Source organism: Drosophila miranda, chromosome XL (genome assembly GCF_003369915.1).
Source record: "Drosophila miranda strain MSH22 chromosome XL, D.miranda_PacBio2.1, whole genome shotgun sequence".
Lineage (NCBI taxonomy): Eukaryota > Metazoa > Arthropoda > Insecta > Diptera > Drosophilidae > Drosophila > Drosophila miranda.
The window spans coordinates 19,778,576-19,804,900 of record NC_046673.1 but is presented as its reverse complement, the minus strand read 5'-3'; the positions used below and the strand labels follow the sequence as shown (position 1 = coordinate 19,804,900).

Here is a 26,325-nt window from a genome sequence, read left to right as displayed (position 1 = left end):
TAAATTCTTTAAGGTTTGCATTTCGTTAAGCAACACATCGATATCGATATCAATATAAGTTTTAGTTTAAGTTTAAGTTTAAGTTTTACTTTAGTATGTTATGTCGTTAAAGTTTGGTTTTTTGTTTGGTTTTTTGTTTGGTTTTTTGATTTTTTGTCGGAGTTTGGTTGTATTATTATTATATTTTAGTATTCCCTTGCAATGTAAATATAACTCTCTGTATTTGTGGTATTTTGCCAATGTTTGTGTCGACTATCGCTAGAATTATGGTATGGGTATATGTATGTGCAATGTAATGGTGTTGGTATTCTGATTTATTTATGTAAAAATGTAACATGTACTTTTGTATACATATAGAATTTATAGCTTCGTTTCACTTTGGCCCGTTCGTCCGCTCGTCCGTTCTGAACGATCCTTAACATGCTCTCCTAAATACTATCTGTCATCCTTTAACATCTCCATATACATAGGTATATTAATATATATAGATCTCTATTCATTATTCATTATTCATTATTCAGTTGTATTTGCTTTTGGTGTCTTTGGTGTTTTCATTGCGTTTTCAATCTTAACCTTTGTTTTTTCTTAATCCTCGAACTCTCGACTCTCTCTCGACCTCGTGGCACTATGCGCTCGCCAGGCTCGCACAATTAGCCAACACTACTAGCTACTAGCTAACGGTAAACAACAAAAAATCACTACTTACACGCACATAATCCTATCGATAAGAGTGTGTGTTGGGTATTTTTTTTGTATTTTTTGGTATATTACCCTTTAAAAGAAACGAAAAGACTTCTTAACTATGCATTTGCTTTCGGTTCCGTTTTCTGGTACTGTTTCTGTTGGAGTTTCTCTCGTTCATTTCCAACACTGCTTTACGCTGCTAAACACTGGCGCCGATAAGAGAAACCCAGATCTATCGACCTATTGTCTACAAAAATACGCTTGCGCTGTGTTAGGTACATGGAATGGGGTTCGAGCACTAATCTATACACACAGATACTATATATTGTATTGTAAGTACGTTTATATGCATGTACCGTATACGGTATATATATATATATTTATATATGTTGTATAACGCTATATGTTCCTGCATCATGTGAAAAAAGGAAGCTGCAACTAGACACACAAACACGGCTAAAAGGTACACAGAGACACATATAAAAGACGATAGGTTTGCTTTTGCCTTCGATCGCCCTCTACCATCTCCGTTACGTTGCGGGAGTTCGTTCACGGTTCAAGGGCTCTCGGTCCGGGGAAATTTACGTCGGGTTCTTTTACGGTTAGTCTTGCTTGTGAATGAGTAAATTTCATGGTCTAATATTGGGGTCTAGAGATTTACCTTTGGTCTACAACATTCATTTGATTTGATTACGAGTATACTATATGTATGTTTGTATGTATGTAAGTAATATATTTCGCGCTGAGAGTGGGAAACCAGAGGCAGAAGAGATGCCAATAAAAAACCGTGGCTGGTACTGGGATAGGTACTACGTAATTGGTAATTGGAGCGATAATAGCGGAAGAGAGCATGAGAGATACATAGATACATAGATAGCAAGGTACGTTTGAGGCGAGAGGCTTCATTTACCCTCGTATTGTATTGTATTTGTATTTGTATTTGTATTGTATTGTTAAGATCAATCATCATCTGAGTCTGATTCTGATTCTGAGTCTGATTCTGAGTGTATTATTGGAGAAATATTGAAAACCGTTTGTAGGAGACCGTTTAGTTTAGCTTCAGTTGGTATATAATTGTATTCTTTGTTGGACTTCGCCTTCGTTCGAAACTACTCGTACTCGTAAATTCTTAGGAGATGGTGCACGAGTTGCGCTTGGCGCCCATGCTCCGCTCCTGGATGCGCTGCAGGTGTTGCAGCTGTGCCGGCGTCGGAGCATGCGAGCCATGGCCACCACCGGCAGTTCCGGCCGCCGCTGCCGCCGATGTGGAGGCCGATCCGGAGGCTGATCCCCCAGCGGCCCCGCCGTGGTGGTGGTGGCCATGATGGCCATGGCCATGATGGTGGAGCGGGGTGCCCGGCCCGTTGTTACCGATCTGCTGGGGCAGCGACTGGCGGCGACGCCGTAGAGCCGGACTCAGGTTGTAGGTGATCTTGGCCTGGGTCAGCAGCTCCTTGAACACCTGTGGGTTGAAAGAGCAGATCATTGGATTGCCATTGGATCAGTGGGGTTTTTTTTGTTTCATGATGTCTGAGGTCTCACCTGTGTGACGTTTTCGTTGCTGGCGGCCGAGGCCTCGACGAATCCGTTCTCCCAATCGACTGTCACCACCGACTCTGTGGTGGCGTACTCCACCTGGAAAGAGATTGGAGTACGCATTGCTTAGACTTATACCACTCAGATTTTTTCCCTTAAAACCACTACCGGCAAAAGAAGAACAAGAACAAGGAAATCGAAATCACTACATAGGTACGTACACACGGGTTAGCCATGGCACTTTGACACTCTCTACTTTCACTCGGATGTTACACTGAATTGTAAATAAATTCCATTGAAGGAGCTTCAAAGGGTTTCTAGATTGCATCAGTACAGAAATTGGTAATTCTGACTCAGATTCAAAGTTCGCAGTAGGCCATATAATAATGTAATAGTCAGAATAGGTATACATTTATATTTCGAGTCAGTTACTGGAACTCTTTCAAAGTGTATTTTTATTTTTTATCGGATTTAAAAAAAAAAATCACATCCGAAAGGTATGGACGGAAAAAAGCGAAACTACGGTCGTTTTTTGCAGTGTCAGGGGGAGGATGACTCGGATCGTTCGATAGACGGTAGCCGCATCCAAGAGCCTCCCTTCGACCTGAGGAACAGGTCCTCTCGCGGGTTGGGTGCCGGACTCAACTCGACTGGACTCTTTACCGCCGGTAGCCACGTCTGGCCATTTGTCTTTGTGGCACCACCGCAGCAGCCGCCGCTCGCACACCACCCAGCCGCCGCGCCCCGCAGGAGCCACGAGGAGAAGCTTGCTCAGACACAGATCATCAAGCTACTGGCCATCCAGGAGAAGACTCGCACGCTGGTCCGCAGCATCAGCAAGCAGCTGCCCACCGCGGACCACCGCCGGCTATTCCACGAGGATGTGGTTCGCCAGCAGCTTCACATGGAGCGTCAGCACCAGTCGCTGCTCAAACAGCGACTGCTCTCGGTGAAACGGGCGAACTCCGGCTCGGGCATGCGACAGTATGCCCCCATAGTTAGACACCATCCATGGCCGCCCATGACGCAGGAGAACTATGACGCTTTGGAGGCTCGTTTGGTTGCGGACTTGGAAAAGCTAAGGCTGGCTGCTGCTGCCGCTGCCCAGACAAAAACACCCCGGCTGAGCCCGGATGAGGAGACACCCACGAACTCCGACTCCAGCGAATAGCAAAACAAGAATTACGACATTCCAAGAAGACACTAACACAGAAGTATCTCCAAGCCGATCCTCGAAGGAAAGATTTCGCTTATCTGCACAGCTACAGGAAATGAAAGAAGGGGTTCTTTCCAAGCCAAGAAATACCAAAGAAAAGAAGAAGATATACTCACAGCAAATACCATCTCCAAGTGAACACCAAGGAAAGAAAGCGAAATCTTTCCCTACGAAAACATTTAAGGATTTTGATGCCCAACACTACCTAGAGACACCCACAAGTAAGTATACATAAGTCTCGGGAAATACTATTGCGATATCTATTAGAAAATGCTATGCCCGAAAACACTCCCCCACCCCCCAGAGGACACGTGGGGCATAATGAGAAGAAGAGCTGCCATTCCCCCCACCCGACAAAGCGCACACAATGAACCCGGAACTTTATTATTTCTTATCGGCATCGAAATCCTTAAAGACGTCTAAATTGGGACGATAAAAAAGTGGAAAAAGCGAACTGAAACTGGAGAGAGAAACACACACACACATACACAAAGGAAAACAAGAAATTTGCTGACTTTGGGAGGAGGGAAAAAAACCAAGTGCAAACGAAACCGGGCCGAAACCGAGGCGAGGATTTCGAAAGGACTTCAAGAGAACACGCCGCGTGGGTGCCCAATTCTTCCGAATGAACAGTCCCGGAGAACGAACCCGAACAGAATCGAAGGGCGACGAAGGTTTATGCAGACCCTAACCGAAAAAATGTGTATGTATGTGTACACAGGCCCAGACTCCCAGAGACAGACAACAACAAAACTAAAGAAATAAAAAACACGAGCAAAGAACCCCAAAAGCCGCCAACAAAAAAAGTTGATTTCACTTCGTTGAGCAAAAACCAACAAAAAAAAAGAGAAGAGCAGAAGAAAGAAGACGGAGACGAAGAGAGAAGAAGTATATGATATATACGAAGTAGGATAAGAAAAAAGTACGGAAAGATGCAGGGATAGGGGAAGGGTGGGGCACGGACTGGGGTGCGACAGTCTGGCGTTTGCTGAAATTTGCATTTTTATTATATCAGAAGTCGCTTAAAGTCAATACACCGCACTGCTAACGGACGGACGGGCGGACGGACGGACGGACGGAGGACAAAACCATTAGAGGACGTTCAAAGCAAGCAGTGGATATAGGTCGTATAGGCTACAACAGCAAGCAGTTGTTGCAGGCGCAATCAGAGAAGATACTCCGCTCCGTGCAACAAGGAGATTAAGACACAGAAGTTGCAGATTGGCAGCAGTTCAGAAAGCATAACAAGCAGTAGAGTGTAGAGCATCGAATAAGTGGGAAGCAAGCAGTGGTAAGCAGGGATCAGATGCAATCATCATAGGTCAATGCGAGAAAGCAAGCAGTGGAAAATCACTTGATGCACATTCATTTTCTTGCCACTCGCTTTTTTCTGCGTGGCTTTTGAGCTGGCTCCAGCCTGGAGGGCTGTCTTGTTGAAAAGCCAAAGGAGAGCACTCAAAAGCCAGCCCCTCTCACTCGTATGCGTCATGAGGCAGTCGAACACTGAGATTTGACTGGATGACTAGATCTGTCAAGTGAAAACGAACTGAAATTAAAAATATGCCAAATGAAAGCAGACCATCTAAGCCCCAATATCTCTAGATGTTCGCTGTTTCGAGTCGTATGCTTACTTTTATGGGAATATGGAAGTCTTTATAGAAATTCTAGGGAACACCCAACATCTATTGACTCTTATCTGTAGCTTAGAGCAGGCCATCTGCAGGCGAACTAGTGGAAATTTCATACTCTGAAGATTGTATCGTTATGGTCCGTCTAGTTAGTAGGCGAACACGAATCAATGGATGCCTGTGCCTGTGGATGCCCTGCTTAGGCCAGGGCCTGTCTGTGGGACGCTTCACCTTCGCTTTCATAAATTGAAATTGAAATTGAAATTATTCCCTTTGATATGTTTTTGTGCAACTAACATTTGCATAAATTAGACACCAAACTTTCCACATTTCGTTTGACACTCGAGACCCAAATTTCCCCAGCCCCAGCCCCAGCCCCGCTCCGTTTTGCAGTTTTTTTTCACTTGAGTGTGGGAACAGTTGCCATTTTCCGCTTCCCTTTTCACTTTCAAGTTTGACAATCAAAGTGGAATTTCCCGGGCAGTTTTCCTACCTTATCCCTATTCCCCCCACACACATATAAATATGGGAGGGCGTCTGTGTGTGCTTTCTTAGTTTTCGTACTTGAATTTATTAGAATCAGTTTGGTCGGGGGCCCGGGGCCAAGTCTGGGCCACTGCTGTGGCCTCAGCCAAACGATGATCGTTTAAGATATGCAAAGTACTGTCGTACGAGTCGGGTGCGCAGTTCCAGTTATTATTATTATAGCATTTTTGGGTCACTTTACTCGAGATTATTTCGTTGCTGATTGCGTTCAACTCTGCGGGTGTATATATAGAACGCTTCTTGTAGCTCATATTAACGAATCTGAATTATATATAGCATACTCGTAGTAGGAAGTGCCTGCGACTCTCCACGAACTCTTATCCGAGAGGCTGAGCCTCAGACTGGGCCTGGGCCTGAGTATGGATGGGAGTTCCCGTCCCGTCGCAGAATTTGGTTCATCTGTTCGTAAGGGTTCTGGATAAGACGAGTACATATAAGAGACTTTTGGGTTTAAACTGCCACTGATAGTAATTATGTCCCTAAAGACAAATGGCACTGGAAGTACCGCTCTAGGCGTTCGGCTCTAGTCGCTCATTCCTTTAAGTGGCATCTGAGTGGCGACTATTGCATTCCTGACTGTTTCGCATTCGCTGTGTTTCGTTTCGCCTGTTTCGAGTTTTCCCCCGATTTTCTCTCGTCTGTCAAATTCCTGCCGCCTGCTGGCTGAGAGGAAATTTACGATGCAGCTGACAGCAAAAGTTCTGTCTGAGTGAAGAGGAAGCGGAGGGAATGAAGGGATGGCAGCTGCAGCGATTCCGCTCTGCTTGGAGATGGCAAATGGTTCTTGCCACACGAATCCACAGAGGCCACAGAGGTACGTCGGAGCTCAGATTCCAGCATAAACAGTGTTTAAATGGCCCAAACTTTACTTACATTGATTTCCCCTGCTCGAATATTTCCGTGGCGACATTCCATTCGTCATCGCAGTAAATTAATTGAATTAATTACTAATTAAAAGCGAAAGGAATGCCTTAGCTGCCATTCTCTCCGATTCATTTCATTCATAAAAGAACAGATTAAATAAGTGGTACTTAAAGGAGAGTATAGGACCTTATCCAAAGATCCAATCGAAAGAAATACTAATCATCCCATCGCTGAACAAGTAAACGTGCTTATGTTAAATAGCTGCATTTATGTACAGTTGTGTCAAGCGTTTTGCTGTGTTTGAGCACGAACACGAGCACGAGAGTACAGCCAACGCCAACGCCAACGCCAGTCTATGGTTCCGCTTTGTCGCGCGGGATATTGCATACTTTTCAGCTCTGGCGTTTCCCTAATTATGCAAAAGCCCCCAAAGAACGATGGAGAAGGAGCGGGTGGAAAAGACAGGGGGGATAGGCAGCCACCCAGTCATCCAGCCACCCGGCCACCCGGCCACATTTGATGACATTCCATTTTGTGTGACTTTCGCGCATAGTTTGCACATTATTCGAAGGTCTGTCTCTTCGGCACGCTGCCACTTTTCCACTTTTCACCCCCTCTACACCCCCTCCATTAGTCTCGGAAATTTCAAGTGTTGCATTTTTGGATCCCACTCGCATTTCTCCCCTTTAAATACTTGACAACTTTTCTTTCAATTTCCCAGATTTTATTTAAGCCACAAATTAGCCCAAGCGAAAGTTCCCTTGGCGGCAATAATGATTGGAGTCAGATTACAGTAAGATATCCCTTTGGAGGAAAGCTTTCTTGCAAGGAATTCTTGACCTTTTCCCTGGCATTACTTAAGTATTTCCCATGGAGTAGAATCTACTTGGCTGATCTCGAATTGACCTTTTCGGTGCAGTCTACATTTGGATTCACATCCACTGCCATCTTTAGAAGGAAATATACCAAAAATTCCTCCTCTAAAAGATTCCGTACTACAGCCATCCGTCATGTATTCCAGTTTTCTCAGGGAACTCTTTGGAAGCTGTACGCTCCATGGAAATTTCACTGTATATTAAATACGCAAATTATTTCGAGTTTGGCTAAAATTCTGACAAATTGTTTAACTGACTTTCGACCCGCCCCCCCCCCCCCCCCCCCAAAAAAACACACGATCCCATGCCATTCGCTCCGCTTTCGGGGCTCGGGGCTGGGGGTTCGGGGTTCGGGGTTCGGGTTTGGACTGAAAACTTTTGATTAAACTGTTTGGTCCTGCCATCGTCACTCCATGTGCCATGCCCCAAACGGCCCCACCATCTCCGGCGGTTGTGCTTGACAAACTTTACATAATTGCTGAAACGCCCCGACCCGTGTACCCTATCCGCTGCGGCACTTCAATGGGGAGTGCCCATGTGGCATGTGGCACGAAGCGGCTATTGTACATATAAACACGACTCTAAGCTCTGCCAAAGACACTTTTGTGGACAGCAATTAAAATTGATGCAAATTAGCGAAGGGCCACAGCAATGCCGGCGACCTTGCCCCAAACCGCGACCCCCAATCCCAATCACAGTACTCACCTCACGCTCTGTGTGGCCGTCGGCAAGCAAATCAATTTTGTTGCCCACAACCACAATGGGCACCGCTGTGGTGGCCTTCGTCTCGTGGATCTGGTCGCGTATGGCGCGGACCTCCTCGAAGGTGCTGCTGTCGGTGACGTCGTACACCAGGATGAAGGCGTCCGCCGAGGATATCGATAGAGCGCGCATCGCCGGGAACTGCAGGAGACACAGAGCAAAGAGAGAAAGAGAGAAAGAGAGAGACAGAGTCAAAGTTAGCCGAGTGTTGAACAACGTATGCAAATTGTGAGAACAGCTACGGACACATAATCATGGGCGGGGGAGGGGCAAAGCCATCAACAACAATTGTTTCCTCAATGATAATTTGCATATTTTATATTGTCACACACACACACACTCACAAACCCTCTCAAATACTTAAACACATATGCACACACACGCACACACATATATATATAGTATGTATTCATATATGTATATATGTATATATTTGAATAATCACGGATAATCATGTAAATTTTCGTTTTCTATGCCCGTTAAACATTTTCACACTTTTCAGTGAGCAATATTCCTTCCGCCTGGAAAATGTGCTACGTACTGAAATATGGGACGGCGAATGGTAATGGGTAATGGGTGGATGGAGCTGGTGTTGGCAAATGGGAGAGAAAAAAAAAACATTGAATTTATTTTTTTCTGCAAGTATTTCTTGCATAATTTTTCAATATTCTCCTCTTAAATACCTAAAAAATATGAGCTTCATTCGCACGGTGCTAGTACATTTGTAATATCCAGAACAATCGTTTTCTTATGATCGATCATCTTTCATGCTTATTAAGATTATATAGCATATTCTCTGAGGGTGCAAAAAGCGATACCATACTTTAATGTTCTATAAATAATGTACAATTTTATGGAGTGAACTCTTAGCATCTCCATTAAGATGATGGCCAGGATTACGGTCTCTTAAGGGGCCGCTATTAGGAGCAGTAATATTCCCCATTCAAATAACCAGAACTGTACGTGCAAGCAGTGAACGCAACGCAAGCAGTGCGATTGATTCTTTCGTGGGAAGAGCATATGAGGGCGTTGATCCCGCACCACAACGATTGCATTCGGAGTCGTTCAGCCGTGTTCGAGTTGTTCCTCTTTTGGTGCCCATACCCATTGCTACATACGTGCTGTGCATAGGTCCTGTTACTGCGGAGTCCCCAAATTAGTAATTAATATTTGCAGAAAAGTGGCCTATGAATGCAAAAGGTTGCGGGTTTGTCAAGGGATGTGTGTGCCCTGTTGTTTAATTAAAAGTCCTTGATGCCCCACACACATACCTGACCCGGAACTGCCGGGAGGTCCCCCCCTTCCTCTGTCATTAGATGCTTACAATTGTGGGGCCGCCACCAGAGAACCAGACACCCAGAACCAAAACCAGAACCACACGGACGGAGACGGGGATGTGTGCAATTTGTGAATCGTGTGCTTAAATCTTTCAACAAGAACAACAGCAATCCATGCGAATGGTTCCGCAGGGAGCCGGGAGCAGCCTCGCCGACTCCATTCAAAAATGGCTACGAATGGAATGCCAAACGAAATGAATCATGGTCAAAATGAAACGAATTAGAGCCACGAACAAGGGAAGCGTCAATGGGGTTCACTGGCATCGCCTTCATCTCTGGTTTGGGAGCTTAATTCTACGGACGGCTCCCCGTTTCCCATTTCCCCATTACGATTCGCTCGTTTGTCTGACAGCCAAGAGGAACCGCAACCACAGCATTTTGGCCAAAAGCATACACACCGCACTCCTCACTCCGCAGTCCGTACTCCACACTCCTTTCGAGATACCTAACATACTAATGGCTTTCAAAATCATGCGCCCGTCGAGCTGCTGCCAAATTGAATACGCATCCACACCACGCACCCCCCCGTTAGCCACCGACATAGCCAACTCAGAGAGAGAGAGAGAGAGAGAGAGAGGCGGGCCCTCTATGGACCGTGTTAATAAAAAGGCAGTAGTCCACTGGCCAGCTGAAAATTGAAAATCCCAATGAAAAACCCCTGCAAACAAAAAGCGAAAAGCACAACAAATACCAACTGGGGGAGGGGGGGGGAGGATACAAAGCCCCCTCGAGAACAATGGCCAGGCAAGCATCCTGCAGCTCAGATAAGAGAGGGGCAGAGAGAGAGAGAGAGGGGGGGAGAGCACATCCCTTTACCTTTACTCGAACACCCAATGCGAAGACCGTGAAGAGCGCCCTGACCCGTTTTGTGTCCATAAATGGATACCGATTGGATGTTGCTATAAAGCAATGAATGGAAATGTTTCAAAATTGAGGTGAATTGATTTGGAGTACTCTATGCTTCGATAGGATTTGGGAATTGGGATATTAAAACCATTTGGAGCGCATTTCAACGATATTCGATTGTGTCCATCCATTGTGCTGCAGACTTTTGTGGCAACCCATAAGAAGAACTCTTCTACTTGTTATTTTAAGTGTTTTCCCGTTTCAAGCTCTTCGAAAAATCTTTCGAAAGGTATTCGTATTCCTATGCCCCAGCCGAAACTGCCAAAGTTGGGGCTTTAATTACAAGAATGTATGAGTGCATGCCACCAGCAATGGGGCTCTAATAATTCTTGTCGGAACCGCAGCTTAAAGCAACACCCAACCCACTTCCATTAGGGACTTGCCTTTCCTTGGCTCTGCTTTCCCTGACTTTCACTTCCTTTTCCTGAGTTTACCAGCCTCTGCCAGCCGCCTCGCTCCTCGAAGACAACGCCAATGTTTTCATTTCATCAGAATGAGTAGGGAATGTTTTTGCATGGAACTGCCGGGAGAACAGAACAGATGGAAGTTCGGTTGCCATTGTTTTGATGGCATGCTCGTACTCGTATTATTGTATATAACACGCCCAAGACGGGCCCGGGATCATCAGGGGTAGCTGTGTTTGGGGAAGTCTCTTTTGGGAGCTATACTCGTACATTCGTATATTCAAATGTTTGTGCATTCGAGGGCTCTGGCCCTGGCCCTGGCCCTGTCTTTGGCCCTGGCTCTGGCTCCGACAACGCTTCCCGTCCTCTGTCTGCGGTTTCCGCTTGTTTCACATGCGACAACCGAAGCACAACACCGCAATGATGCCACGCTGTTCCTGTCGTTGTCAGCTCTAGCTCTCCATTCCATTCAGACCCATGCTCCCTCCCTTCCCCTCGACTGCCATCAGAATCCTGTCAAAGGCTTTGCCTTGTGTACGTATATGCTGGCTCTTGATTTCTCAATGGACTCCAAATGGTTGCCACTTGGAGGGCTGATTGTGTGACTTTTGTTTCGCATTCTTCGATTGCGCTTTTCAACGAGAGTCGGCTGCCATCGAGCAGGGAGCATCCTGCATGCCAGGACACTTTGGTAAGAGTCGTCTCGGCAAGATCCAATTCAAAGCAAATTTCAATTCCAATACGAGTAGCAATACGAGGAAACAGTATTGGAGGATGGAGCACGAGCAAAAGGGACTGCCTGCTGGGGTAAGGCAAATTGCATCGAGTGTCTCGGTGCCTCTCTCCCAGTCGTACATTTCCATGCTATAATGAACTGATTTACTGCAGACACTTCATCAAACCATCACATCTGACAGCTGGGTTGTCCCTTATCCCGAAACCCCTAAACATCTTGAGGCTGCTCCTGCTGCCAGACTGTTTCTTTTGATTGAGTTTCGGACTGTTGTTTAGAATATGGAAATGGATGCAACACACCTGTCCTTTCCAATTAGATCTGCATTCAGGGGAATGTGGAGACATTGCAGAGACGCTGAAGGCGCAGGCAAAGGCGACCGAGCACTTAGTTGATTTGGCTTAAAACTAAAACTAAATCGAAAACTAAAACTACATTTTGAGGGCCTTTAACTCGGTTTCAACTTTTGCTAACTTCATTCAAACGCAGACAATTGTTGCTCCTCGTACGTACATATGTATGTGCGCCTGTCTTTCTCGTCTCGTTTATCTGTTTCTCCATCACCCTTTCTTTGTCTCTCTCTGGTCATGACTTTGTTAAAACTAGTTCTGTGGCAAGCCACTGACAGCTGAAGAGCAGCCCCAACCCCAGAACAAAAGCCGACCAGAGCCCTGGGCTTGAGAGCTTTACTGTTTCCGATTTTGTTACCAACATTCCATTGCTATTGGCCCTTAAGCGCACCTGGATGCACCACAGATCCTACACATATGTCAGTGGTACCCCAAAGATACCATGATCTATCATTCAATAAACCTTACAGTTAGGAATTGTGTCTTGAAGGAGGTCTTGAAATACTTGGAAAACGCTTTCCATGTTTCCATTATGCGTACAATGGCGAACTGTGGTTTGGCCTGGAATCCATTAGATACTCGTAACGTACGGGTGTGCATGGCTGTAATGGCTGTTGTTTGGCTTCCTCCTGGAAGCGCAGGGCACTCCCTGCTCCCGAGATCCAATCGGACCACAGAGTGTGTTGCAAGGCCACAGGAACAGCGTTTTTATTATTGATTTACAAAAAGCGAAAAGCAAAAAGATGTAAAATCCAATTATGTGGCAGGCGGCGACACGGAAACAGAAAAACGCGCTAGTCTGCCATGGCGGAGGAATTCGAGTGGCCACTGGGTCGGATGGCCAACGAGTTGCATTATGAGCCAAATGCTGCATTAATTGCTGCCGCCTGGCTCCGGAAAGCGCATCCACGCGTCGACTCTGGCAGCGGCCCGGGCCCACACGTGCCACAGGGCCAGGTGTCGGCGTCGCAGTGTGGAAAATATGCTTTAAAATATTTGCAAATTGGAATTTTTAACCAAATACCATTTGCGGTGGGTAAACATCGAATTTTACGCCCGGCTCCGCTCTTAATTTCTGCGTAACAAATATTGATAGAGACCCCCGGCGGCCAGTGGCAGCCACTGGCAGCCAGTGTCTGCTTGTGTGTCTGCTTGTGTGTCTGCTGGTGTGTCTGCTCGTGTGTGTGTGTGTGTGTGTGTGTGTGTGGGGCCTGCGGTTTGTTATCTTTGGACGCACGCGGGCATATCACTCATCCGCACAGTGCCACGGATCTAGAGAGAGAAAGAGAAAGGCAGAGAGTGCTTAGTCTTCCGTCGGAGTGTCAACTATTTGGCCAGGCTGCGGTCCCGTTCCAGCCACTGGCCACGAAGAGTGTGCGGTAGCTTATGGCCCCCACCCCCCCAGTAGTACAGTGCGTTTCAATAGTATATCATACATATATGTAGCAGGAGTGTTTACGAACATTTTATATGTGGATTGCCTACGATGATTTCATTCAATATTCAAAATACTTGCAGCATTCAGACTTCGAAGGGGCGCAGCATCGTGTACATATTCGGGCCTATGGCCTCGAAACGCACTGTACATTAGATGCTTATGTTTTTGAGTGTTTGTTTGCCTTTGCCGCAATGCCGTTTATGGGTGCCACTTGGCTGCAAATGATTGCGCATACGCACGGTGGGCCGCTGGGACTAGTGCCGGGAGAACAATAGATTGGACGGCAAACAGCGACCAGCGAACAGTGGCGGCTTGAGCAAGATTGAAAAACTGCAGAGGCCTGCAATGCCACTCGTTTGGGAAGGCTGCGACAGCCAAGGGTGTGCGAATCGAGGCATATATCAGGATTATGGGACACCAGAGCTGACCCAGTCCCTGCTGCACCACTGTCCACTTTGGATTTATATTATTAACTACATATGTACACACATGATGCGACCTGCCACTGGGCGATTTATGCTTTCAACCTCTCGCTACTCGCGATTCGCGACTAGCGACTCGCCCCTCGCTATACGGTACTCGTGCGTCTCTCGTGGCGCCTGCTCTCCGAGGGATCGTAAAATTTATGAGCAATCTGTGAAAGTGATCAAATTTATACCCTGTTTGCGGCTGGTAGTTGGGCCAGGGCCCCACCATTGTCAAGTCCTTGCTTCGGTCTGTTCCTTCCATCTATCCACGAGGTCTGACTGTGTCTGGGACTGGGACCTGCCCTATAAGGATTCCTCAGTCCTGGCATTCCTGTTCATGTTGCGATGCCCTGCAAATCCATTTCATTAGTAGCAGTGTTTCCAATTTCAGTTCCCATTTGGCAGCGCATCTTGCAGCCTTTCTTTGTGCCCATCCCTCATGCCCGAACTCGCTATCGCATGTGTTCGATGTTCCCGCCATCGTTGCCGTCCTGATGATTCCATTGTACAGCACATAAATCGGACTGAGAGCCGCGCCAAGGACACGGCTGTATGGGGGAAAGGGTCCTGCCGCACCAGAGTCACAGTTCACTTGGCTTTGGCTCCCGACTTGACTGCACTCGCTGCCTGACTGACTCCATTTGCACCCATCCATGTAGCGACCATGTAGCCATATAGCCATATACTATATATAAGGCTACACAGATACACGGCGACGGGCCTCTCCATTCATGTTTCTCAACATCTGTTGCCGTTCGTTCTTCATTCTTTCATTCACTCGTTTTTTTCATCTTTTTTTTTCCATGAAAAACCATTTCGATTCGCGCCTGACGGAAGTGGCAGCGAAATTGAATCGCAGGCTGTAATTTCCGCTACACAAAGAACACGCAGCTGGATGATGATGATGGCGATGGCGATGGCGATGACGGAGCTGCAAAGGCAGGTCCTGCTCCAAGACCAGAACTAGTGCTAGTACAAGCACCAGGACTAGCTGGGAAACTCTTTGAAATATTGAACACGAACTAAATGCTGCTGGCGCCCTGTTGCAACCCATTAGAGGAGGTTATTTAAAATTAAAAGCACCGGACAGCAGCAGCAGCAGGAGCAGCAGGAGCAGGGGCAGCAGCAGTGCTGGCAGGATAAACCTTCTGGTGGGAGCTCTTTAGCAATTTTGATTCACCTAATGAACTGTCGGAGAGAGTGGGGTGTGGCACCTGGTCGCTGGTCGTGCACTTACCTCGTAGGAGCCGGCCGTGTCGAGGATGTCCAGGGTGAGGCTGACGCCGGCGATGGAGAAGTTGCCCTGGTGCATCTCCTCGATGGTCCGCTTGTACTTTGTGCTGAATGTGTTGTATAGAAACTGTGTGATTATCGACGTTTTGCCCACCTTGGCGGAGCCCATGACGACGATCTTGTGGCGGGCATTGGCCGGTCCGATGGCATCGTCCACCACATTGGTCCTGCCCACTCTGCATGTGTATGGGTGTGGGAATGGGTGTAAATGTTGGGTGTTTGATGGGTGCGTGCGTGTGTGGTCAGGGAGGCAGTGGGGAGAAAAACGTGACTTGAGTGAGTTAAATCCGATGCAATTCAATTAATTCTTATGCTAGTGATTCATGATTTAATATCCATCCCACTTCCAAGCCTCCATTCTTCCTCCTTTCCTCCTCCTTTCCTCCTCCTTTCCTGTACTTTCCCTTCTTGCCCTCCTATTGCTTTGTGTTTATTCCTTTACCCGTGGGGCGGACTTTATCCCCTGGGCGGCTCATTAAATCTGCGCGCTACATTTAAAATTAATCATTACGGCAAACATCGCAAAGCGACAGCGACAACTACAACTACAGCTACAGTAACAACCACAACGAAGGCAGAAAGCAAACAAAGGGCCCAGTCGGATCCCCTTTATATCCCCTCTATATACAAACGTACATGCTCGCAGGCAGTACCTATGTCCTTTATATATTGCTCTGTTTCCACTGGCGCTTCGTGTTTCGCTGTGAATTAATTGGGAATCGAGGGAATTCCATCACCAGCCCCTTAAAGTCAATTCCGCTTTAAAGTTCTGATCGAATCTGGGCGAAAAATGACATAAAAATGAAAATCTTTAAAATAGTTGGATCGCTGGCAATCGCTGTCTCTGGATCAGAAATACTAGCAGATTCTTTTGGTTTTGGTTAACCTTCTCGTTGATAGGATCGTTTATTTGAACCCTTACAGGGTAACCTCTGAACTTATACAATTTTAAAACTAATTAAAAATTAAAAATAATTGCTTGGCTCCACAGATTGTGTTTCATAAGGAGCTTGTACAAAAAGAATGTATCTAAGAATTATCCCTGAATATCCTCTGCATCCTATGTGTTTTCACAAAATTTGAAATTTGTTGTATTTTCTCGCTAAAGTGATGTTTTCAAGCGCCAAAAACGAACTGTGGAAACATTTTCTTAAGAAAACTTACACAAAGGCCTAACCCCCTCATCTGCATCCCACGTGCATCTGCCGATTGGAGGTGTGGAGCGATATGCGATAGTGCATCAACTCTTCTAGGGTTAAGGTTCTACCAAGTATTGTATAGCCTATAGATCTGGCGGTTGCAAAAGATGACCGGAAATGCAGGAGGAGAACGAACAGTATGTCAGAACTGATATCGAATCGGGAAAATGGTCGGGAATGGCTGAATGGTGAAACGGGAGACGCGACAGGCCAATCCACGGCGGGATCATATTTGATTTTAATAAGCGCTATTCTGTCCGTGGCTCCGTCGGTTCAGTTGTGCTGGAGCCTTGGGGCCCTGCCAAGGATTCTATAAATACGAGTATTTCTTTCCTCGACGCTGAAACTTGTGGAGGGGGCGTTACGTTGTTATCAAAGGCCCGAGTGAAAGGAGGAAACGGAGAAACAAAAGCAGGAAAAACATGAAATTCTTGTCCTGACAGCCGAAACAAAAGGAAAAGTATGCAAACTAAAAGGAAACAGAAGGCAGGGAAAGGGGAAAAGGGGCAACGATGTCCGGCCAGGAAATCAGGCGGGGACCGCCCTGTCCGCGACTGTTTCCATTTTCGTTTTACCCTTGTCCCGTGTGCCGTGTCCCTTTTCCCACTTCCCATCCTTCATCTCCCGTTTTCCTGTGCCTTTGGGTGTCTTCCATGTCGTTCTTTGAACTTGCGATGAAGAAATGAAAATGTTTGCCCCAAAGAAAAACGCAAAGATTTCTGACATGTACCCGGAGGACCGCCACCTCCAGGAGGCAATTGGGTATCGCCCGACTGTCGAATATGAGCGGCCTACTCATCTCGTCCTGGACTCCACCTGATCTGCTCAGACTTGACCACTACCCAGCTATTGTCTTTCTTTCAGGGCCAGGGCCAGGGCCGCTGCTACCGCACTCGACATTTTTCCGATGAGCTTGGAGTTTGCGACCCGTTGGAATTTCCTCTGCAATTGAACGAACAGCGATTGAAGTTCGGCTAACCCCCGACTTTGTGACACTTTGGCTGCCTCGCTGTCAGATTTTCTGTTTGGCAGCTCTGGTGTAGATGGTCCTGTCCGTGTCCCACGTTCCACATACCACATCCCGCGACCGGCAGCAGCTGCGGGCTTCAAAGGGGGGCCCGGAAAAACTGGTGTAAGCTTTTCCGTCTTTCGAGCTGTCACTAGAGCCCCTTCGAACTATGGCCGGAAAACTACATTATTTATTGTTATTAGTTGAGTTTTGAAATAAAACCGTTTGAGTTCTGCAACTGGTTTTTAGTGCAAACAAAAACTTCCTAATGAGTAGCTTTTCTTTCAGTTTATTTGTGCAACCATTGGATCCCTGTTAGAGGCAAACCAATCGCCAGATGGAAACATGATGGAAAAACTACTTTTCTTTACATATATGTAAATATATATGTTCTGGTTTTCCCGGCTCCCAACTGTTGGGTTTCTTCAGTCAACAGCTGATTCCTGTCAAAATTTGAACAAGCCATTGCCATAGCCATTGCCATAGCCATTGACAGCAGACTTTCTCGTAGTTTGAGGTGGAAATGGGAAAAAGTGAGCTTCATGCACTATTTTTAGCGGACGAAAACCAACACTGCAAGGCTAAGCTTGATAAATACTGAAGGAATTCTGCCAACCAGCCATTTCAATGGTAAAAAAGTGGTTCCATTTGGGCACCGGGCTCTGTAACGCCAGGCGGAACAACAAGGTTGCAACTCTGTGTGTGGGGTGGGGAGGGGGGGTTACGGTTATGGATTTTGCATGCATATTCCTGCCCGTAGAGGTGTGTATGTGTACATATGTACGATGGCAGATGATAGCGGAAAGTTATTTAGCCATAACTTACTTGTCACGCTTCGGCTTATCCTCGTTGTTGTCATCCTTCATGAAGGACGGCTGCAGGCTGAAGCGTCGACGCAAGTGACGGCCACGCATCCTGCTGCTGTCTCTGTCTCTGCCGCTGTCTCTGTCGCTGTGGCTCTGGCTGTCGCTTTGACTGTCGCGGCGACCGTCTCTTATGCTCTGCTGCTGGTTCCCCAGGCAGGCCGTAAATCAACGTCTCAACGACGACGTCGACGTCGACGTCTCTCTCACACTCGGTTCTCTTTCTGTTTAGTGTGCCTTTATGTTGGCTGTCGGCGTTTGCATAAACAGCAGGAACTTGGTTGCCGCTGCCGTTGCCGCTGCCGCTGCCGCTGCCGCTCCTGTGCTCTCTGCTTGGCTCTGCTTTGCCCTGCTTGCCTCTGCTATCACTCTGCTTCGCAGCCTGCTTTCCTCTGCTTGGTGCTGCTTGCGATGCGGCGCGACACGATGCGACGTTTTATTATCAGCAGTAAATGTAAGTGTATTTGTAGCCGTAACGGGCAATGGTTATGGCCACGTTAACGCGGTAGTTGCGCCTTAGTTTATTATTAGCCCCGTTAGCGTTTTCCTTCGCACACTCTCGCCTTCTCTCTCTCTCTCTTCCAGTGGTATGCAAATATTTGCCTGTTGCTACTCGCCTGCTGCTGCTTCTTCCTGCTCGTCTTACGTTTCGTTTTAATTACGTGACTCGATGATAATTTTCCTCGCCAATTTTCGTGTTTACCTGCAAATTGAAAATGTTTGGATGAGACAAGGCCATAAATTACAAATGCCCCACTCGGGGCTCCAGCTTTTGCCGCTGCCGCTGCTTATCCACCGTGTCAGCATTTGCAAATTAAAATTAAAACGAAAACCATTTACTAAATAAAATAAGAAGCCAACAACAACATGTGCCATACAAACAAGAGTTTGTTCGGCCTTCTGCCGAAGCATTCGATACCCTTTAACGAACAAACAAGTGGCAAGATGTCACTCCATCTTTTCAGCACTGCTTTCACTGCTTAACACAACACAATTCCAGGCAGTGCTGGCCCTGAAAAAGCAGTGCTAAGAATAAACTAGGTATTTTTTATTCCATTTAAAGCAGTGTCATACAATTATTTAACTCTTTGCTACTACAGGTGCTTTTTCTGCGTGTTTTACCCCGTACATGGACTGGTCTTGCATCGCCTGATATGGGTCCTTTCTCCTACTGCCTTCTCCGAAACAGGGTGCACTGAAAACGAGCTGAATTTCTGCGAAGTTAGCAAAGCTTGGAGATAATTAAGCAGAATGGATTTCACGGGTTTTCCTCACCCACTTGGCCATTTCAGGAAACACGTCCTGGAAATGACTAACATAATAAAAGACCCCTTTAATAATACAATTTCACCCACGATATTAGATAATATTAATTACCTTTTGGGGATTCCGCAGAGGGCATCAACACCACACCACCAATAATTCTGCTTTTATGTTCTGGCCCCATTAGGGTACAGACAGGTTTGCGGATATACGGAGGACTTGGTCGGAGACTCGGATTGTTGCAGAACGAAAAATGTTACTTGAAGAGCAACATAATCTGAAGAACACACACTGACACACAAACACAGCTGCAGATACAGCTACACAGATACAGAGTCCCAGGAAGCACCGCACCGCATAAATGCCTTGAAAAAGACGTGAAATCGTATCTGTGCTGAATATTTTACTCTGATCCGCACTTCTCCCATATTCCATCACGCCTGCGGCTGTCGTCTTTTGTGGCATGTGTGTGTGTGTGTGTGGCACATTGAACTGTATTTAGCACAATGTGCAACAAGCAGCAGCAGCGAAGGAAGGAAATCATTTGAAACCTCCCTGAAATCTCATTCGGAGAATGGCTGATGCGGCACCCAAAACCCATGACGGGACTCAACACACAGCACACTTCAGAGCGATTCAATTATAGGGCATTATGCACACTTTGTGCCCGACAAGTGGATAAACTCCATCAGAGAAGACAGTGACAGCGACAGCGACAGGGACAGATGATGTGCACCATATACTTTGATTTATGAAAGTACTCCATGTGTTATAGGACAATTATTCGATCCTGTTCGACTCCCAAGAATTACTGATTCCAGATCTATGTTTGAAATTATGTGGGGACAGATACCCCTACAGATATCGGTTAGGCATTACCTTTCATAGATCTCAATTGGCACGATTGATCTTTCGGGTTCTTGTGGCATGGCCCTCGTGGGAGAGCATTTGAGATACGCGGTTGCGAAACTTTCTTTTCTCGTTCTCGTCGTGGATGTCGAAAAAGCGCTTGAGCAAGCCAAACTTTTGCAGCTGTATGGGTGCACGAGTACTTGTGTGCGGGTCTGTGTGCACGGAGTCTTAGGACGAGTTGATCCGAAGTGCAAGCGAAACTTTGGTAGCGGCTTAGGAGGCCAGGCCCCCAAATTTGCTCAAGCTAAACGAGTTGCGGCATATTGACTGCAGTCAGCCGAATAAATGGATTAGCCTACGCTAGACCACGCTGGGTGGGACCGGCAGAGGGAGGGGGGAGAGGGAGAGGGAGAGGAAGCGGAAGTCCTGGCAAGAAGAAGGTAAGAAGCGAATCGCCTGCCCTGCGGCTCTTCCTGTGCATTGTCTAGGGTCCTTCGCTTTACTGGCTATGCGGCTGCGGCTGCGGCTGCGGCTCCGACTGCGGCCTCTGGTTTCCTCCGCCTCGGGCTCTGGGCTTTAGTTTTTTTTAGCTCTAAATTAATTTGTCAGCCTTTTGTTGCGGCTCTTCATTTTGTTTTTTTCCCCTTGCTTTTGTGCCACCTCTGTGCTGGGAAAAGTGCTCAACAAACAATGCTCCCCAGGCTAGAGCCAGAGCCGGAGCCAGAGCCAGAGACGTGGGGGTGCCTCTACGAAGGGCTAGAGCGAGACCAAGAACTCAGAGTTCAGAGTGAAAACGATGAAAAAAAATGGTTGCTTTTCAATGGCTCTTCAACAATTTGATTTGCATAAACTTTTGCGAAAGTCAACGAAATTGCCAATACGAAATTTACTGCATAAGGGGGCAAGAGGTCAAGGGGACAGGGTCTATCCTGGTTCTTATGGAGAAACGAGAAATGGTGAATATATGAATTTGTCGTCCCTTTGGATACTCTCTGAGCGAATCGTCTCTCTCCTAGGGAACAGCAATGGAACCGACTGTTAACCGTGATGAAATTATACAAATTATGAAATTATATTGTAAATGAAATTATATTTGTGCAGTGAACGAGGCAGACAGTGGACAAAACCAAATGGTGAATTGTACAGAAGGCCGCGAAAGAGGACACTGCAAACAATTTCGTTATACACTGGCAATAATAATGTTATCCGACATTTGCTTAACGAATCAATTGACCCGAATTGTGCCATAGTTGAAGACGGATCGACTAAAGCATTGAGTGCGGAGCTCCGAAGAACAAATAGTCTAAAGAGCACAGTAATTATTTAGTAAATATTCGAGGCATTATTATTCACATTTGGTATATGTTGAATTCATTTAAAATCCCACTAAAATGGAGGATATTCTTCATTCGAAACGCCTGCTTTTCACTCTTCGTCCCTCCTATTTTCATTTTATTATCTGGCACATTTTCCAGGAATGAAAATTCGATGCAATTTATGAATAAACGGAACGATAATAATAATAATAAATTATGAAACGGGTGTTGGTGGGGCGGCGGCAGGGCGGCACAGGGAGATCGTAAAAAAGAATTTCGAAATAAATAATCGTGAAAACGTAGCAGACATTAAACGAGACGAATCCAAATGAAATTAAACGAGATGGCACGAGGCATTCGAAGCCTCAATGGAACAAATTATTTTGTTTTATTTGGCAGTTCCTGGATAAGGGTATCGGCCGGGTATTCCCAAAAGTCTGTAGCGCCATGAAGGAAATCATTTGGTTGACGATGCCATTTATTTTGGGCCATGGCAAGTCCCCTTCCTGGCCATACCACAATATATTCCTTTATTCCAGTATCAATTTCTATGGGCATCAGATGATTATACGTCATAGCTGCCATTGTCGCAGGAATGATCGCTCTGTTGTTGGTATTTGGTATTCCTGGTTCCAGGAACCTACTCCGAAACCGATTTAAAGTTTTCAGCTTCTTCTAACTTCTTTTTTCCGGCTCTTTGGCCAACTGCAATTTGTGTTGTATGCGCCAGATGCCAGATTAGTCCACAAACCCCTCCAACCCCACCCAACCACAACCCAAGGCGACTCGGTATTTGTTTGCGAGTTTGTGCTGTGGGGCTGTGGGGCTGTGGCTGGGGTTCGTGCACGGCCCTGAATGCATTGGCTCATCTGGTACTCTGGTACTCTCTGGCAATCGGGCCAACTGCAGAAACTGCAGGAACTGAAGGAACTGGAGGGTGTGTGCCAGGCATTCGAAGCATCCAAGGCATCTAACATTCAACAGTAGCCAGCTTTCAACCAGGTGCAGCACTAAAATTGAAAGGCATAAATACTTATGTACCAAGCATAAAGCTCCCCATGTACACGGGTTTTCTATGAGCAGGTGGATTGGTGGGTGGATGGCTGGATGGGTGGCAGCGAGGCTGGCTGCGATTCTGGGCTTGTTGCCGGGTGCATTAGGACTTGAGATGCTCTTGAAAAGAGCCACAAATGTTGCATGCATTTCCCTGTGCCACCGCCTAAACCTACACCCACACCACCCCCACCGCCCCAGCCCCCGCCACCGAATCCGTGTCCGCCTCTTATTTTTGCTTTTGTCGTTTACCAGAGATCGCGTGCCTTATAATTGGGTGGGTTGTCTGGATTACAGGGCAGAATATTTCACAATTCCATTGTATAGAACGCTCCTCCGCAGTGCCCAACACCTACAATTGATTTCCTGGAACGGAAACTATGAAAAAAGTATCCATCCAATACACAGCTAAAAGTAAGTAGAAAAATGAAAAACGACAAGCGGGAATGTTGTAGGACGTGGCAACGGCCGCGGCTCTACTCTTATACCCGGTGCTCAGTGAGTAAATCCTCTCCCTCTTTTCACACTACGACCAGCTGTTATATCTCGCCTGCGCCAGAGAGCGCACATTGCACGAGGAGGAGTGTGTGAGAGAGAGAGAGCGCGAGAGGGAATGAATAAGCGCATGGAAGGGGCAGCGCAGCCATTGGACATTGATTTATTCCTTCAGGATATATATGTACATATATAGAGATGGCCATTCTCTATGATTCGGCATTCTCGGTTTTCAAGCATCTTAAAGTTTGTAAATTCCACAGATGTTCGCTCTTTAAGGGGGAAACAAACTCGATCCTGTGTGAGAGTCTGTGTCTTATAGTCCCCATTTCTTATAATGGAAATTCACAGCGAAGTGCAGGGGTTCGCGAATCGAAAATGATTACTGAATTTTCAAATTTTAGAGAATTCATGGCCCCCACGCAATTACGAGGGCCGGCTGATTATAAAGGGGCCAGAAACGGAGGGAGGCGGCAATTGATAGAGCAACAGGCAGACAGCATGCATCAAGGGGAAAAAGAACAAACAAAAGATAAACATCAAAATTCCTTTGGGGCAGCAACAGAAATTTCCTTTCCTTTCCTCTCCTTTCCCTTTTTCCTTGTATTCACTCGCGGTAGAATGCTAATGAATCAGTGGCATGGGGCATGGGGCATGGGGAACAAAGAGGTAGGACAGAGGGGAAAGTGGCAGTGGCAGTGGCCGTGGCAGTGTGGAAATCTGATGAAAAACAAATAAACAATCAGGGCCCAGGAAAGCACAAGAAAAGAAAAGCAAGAAAAGCAAGAAAAGCAAAGAAAAGCAGTGAAAAGCAAAGCGAGGCGAAATGAAAATGTCACAAAAGAAACAGCATCGGGACGGGCAATGGAGGTCTGGGCCCTGAAATGAGGATGGGAATGAGATTGAGGGCATGTTCTACAGTAGACAAATAAATGACAAAACAAAGCCACACTTTCGGAGAGGCAGCCGGGTGGATGGATGGCGGCATGAATCCCTGAATGAATACGAAAGGCCTCTAAATAGATATGGCTGCTCGAATTCTGGCTCTGTTCTGTTCAGTTTATTGACTCGAAAGTGCTTAGAAATATCCTTCGACTTGGGCTCTGCAGAGAAGTTCAACAAATCCAAGCTCTGGTTTAGACAGAACACACAATATTTGATGGGCCTTGAGGCTAATCGCAATCTGGTGATATCTGTGATCTGTAATTGGAGAAGGGTGGACTTCTATGGATATTTGGCAATACTGGAAATTTAACCTTAAGAAAGCTGCACTGGCATTAAAAGGGATATACCAAATATCTCTATGATAAGTCGAACAGATTTGATAGCACACTTTTCAGCGCATTCCGTTCAGATGAATGGCCGCAAAATTAAACAAAAATCTGATTAAAACTCTTCACAATCCAATCTAAATTCGAACTCTAAATATTTGTATATAAATCAACCTGAACCCAACCTAATCCCACACCCAGCGCATATCCCGAAACCAAAACCAAAACCAAAACCAATTTCCCATTGAATTTAACTTTTCTGTCACTTTCCACAAGGACTTGTCCGATTCCCGATTTCAGAAGTCTTTCCCATCCCACCAAAGTCCATAATCAAACTGAATTTATGAGTGGGAATAAGTATAGATTCAGTTTAAAGAGCGCCCAAGCCAATGACACTGTCCCCGTTCCCGTCCCCGTTCCCATCCACGCGTCCCTTCTCGTTGTGGAAACTTTTTGTTGCAACTAAATTGATTTGAATATTTATGAGAGGCAGGCGACACACTTTGATATGTCACAGTCGCACAGTTGTTGTTGGTGCTCCACCAGGGAGGAGGAATGGGTCTATGGGGGGGTGGGGTGGGGTAGATCGGCTTAATCGGAAAGCCGCAGCAAAACGAGGGCTCAAGTAATTATAAATGCCATTTTGTGTCGGTTTTGTTTAGCATGAGGAGGAGATAAGAGCAGTCGGCCCCCCTGTCAAGGCAGAGGCAAAGACAAAGCCCATGGAAGGGAGTGCGAGCGAGACAGCCAGCCAGCCAGCCAGCCAGCCAGCCAGCGAGGGAGTGTGGCAGAGAACTGGGGGCATGCATATTTATCATTTATGTAGGCACAAATTTGTGTCTGTGTCAGGAATGACACGAAAAAGGCAATTTAAACATACACACATCTACAACCTTTTCAGCCCTGCCCCATCGGTGGTGCCCCACGCCAGGGCATCAGTGGGGAAGGGCGTCAAAGGGGGTAACGTAAGCGGGAGAATGGGTCTCCGCATCGCATCTCCTTTCTGTTTCTGTTGCCGCCGCAGGCATTACACAAATTTCACACACACACACTCATGGCCAGGGCCAAGCCGCACCCGACCATTCAGCCATCCAACCATCCAACCAGCCATGGCCAAAACGAGGCACCCGCACTGTCAACAGGCAAACAGCCAAACAGCCAAACGGGCAACGGCACAAGCAACACCAACAACTACTGTTAGTGCTTATCAGTGGCAACAAGAATCGAGCTGACGGGCGGCGACTCCAGTGCTCCAGCTCCAGCTCCAGTCCTGAGTCCGGAGCAGGGCTCTCGTCTGGTGCCCCACAGTGACGATGGCGCTGGAGATGGAGACCAGCGGAGCGTCGCAGAGGAGCCAATGACCCGAACAGCCAAATGACATTCCAGCCCCTACCAATACACGCACACACACAAATACACAAACACACGCACACGCACAGAAACAGGCAGTGCAGACACACACTTTGTTATCAGACAGGGCCATGTGTGGCGCTTGTTGCTTGCCACAGTGGGGCAGGAGTGCCGGTTGCGGGGGCAAAAAGCGAAAGGAATTAAAGCGGCAAATTGAATTTTCAACTTAAGGGCTTAAAAAACAGAATGAACATTGCCCTAAATAAGGGTAAACTCCGCCTAGTCTACTCCACTGTTCTTGGTCCTACGGAGAGCATGGAATATATTCATTAAAGCTTCGAGTCAGACCCCTGTGTGGGGCAAGATAGTTAAGATGGGCTGCACTTCATTCAACTGGGGATTAGGGCAACTTGTGTCACATGAAAATCGAATCCTCGCTCTCCTCTTTTGGCTCTATTTTTTCCTCTTTATATTTCCATTTTCTTTGGCCCACCGTGCAAGAAGCCGTTGCTTTTCGCCAAGTTTTTCGCTCTAGTTTCCGTTTCTTTTCGCGAAACTTTTCCCCCTGTTCAACTCCATCTTGATGCCTGCAACAGATTCCGCCGATGTCTGCCC

The 26,325-nt window shown here is 46.7% G+C and overlaps 2 protein-coding genes across 3 annotated transcripts in view; one reads left to right on the top strand and one right to left on the bottom strand.

The window, feature by feature from the left end:
* The window catches only part of LOC108165016 (ras-related protein Rap-2b), a 29,347-nt gene continuing 3,022 nt past the window's right edge, over window positions 1-26,325 (bottom strand). For both annotated transcript variants that reach the window (XM_017301054.2, XM_033394125.1), the window contains 5 exons: window positions 18,073-18,813; window positions 14,984-15,215; window positions 8,055-8,252; window positions 2,227-2,319; window positions 1-2,146 (listed from right to left, as the gene is read on the bottom strand). In XM_017301054.2, the coding sequence (XP_017156543.1) occupies window positions 1,814-2,146; window positions 2,227-2,319; window positions 8,055-8,252; window positions 14,984-15,215; window positions 18,073-18,161 (945 nt within the window). In that variant the 5' untranslated portion in view covers window positions 18,162-18,813 and the 3' untranslated portion in view covers window positions 1-1,813. The remainder of the gene's footprint in view (window positions 2,147-2,226; window positions 2,320-8,054; window positions 8,253-14,983; window positions 15,216-18,072; window positions 18,814-26,325) is intronic.
* On the top strand, window positions 2,623-4,248 carry LOC108165017. Its single transcript, XM_017301055.2, has 2 exons — window positions 2,623-3,657; window positions 3,741-4,248. The coding sequence occupies exon 1, from the start codon at window positions 2,720-2,722 to the stop codon at window positions 3,389-3,391; it is 672 nt and encodes a 223-aa protein (XP_017156544.1). The 5' UTR covers window positions 2,623-2,719; the 3' UTR covers window positions 3,392-3,657; window positions 3,741-4,248.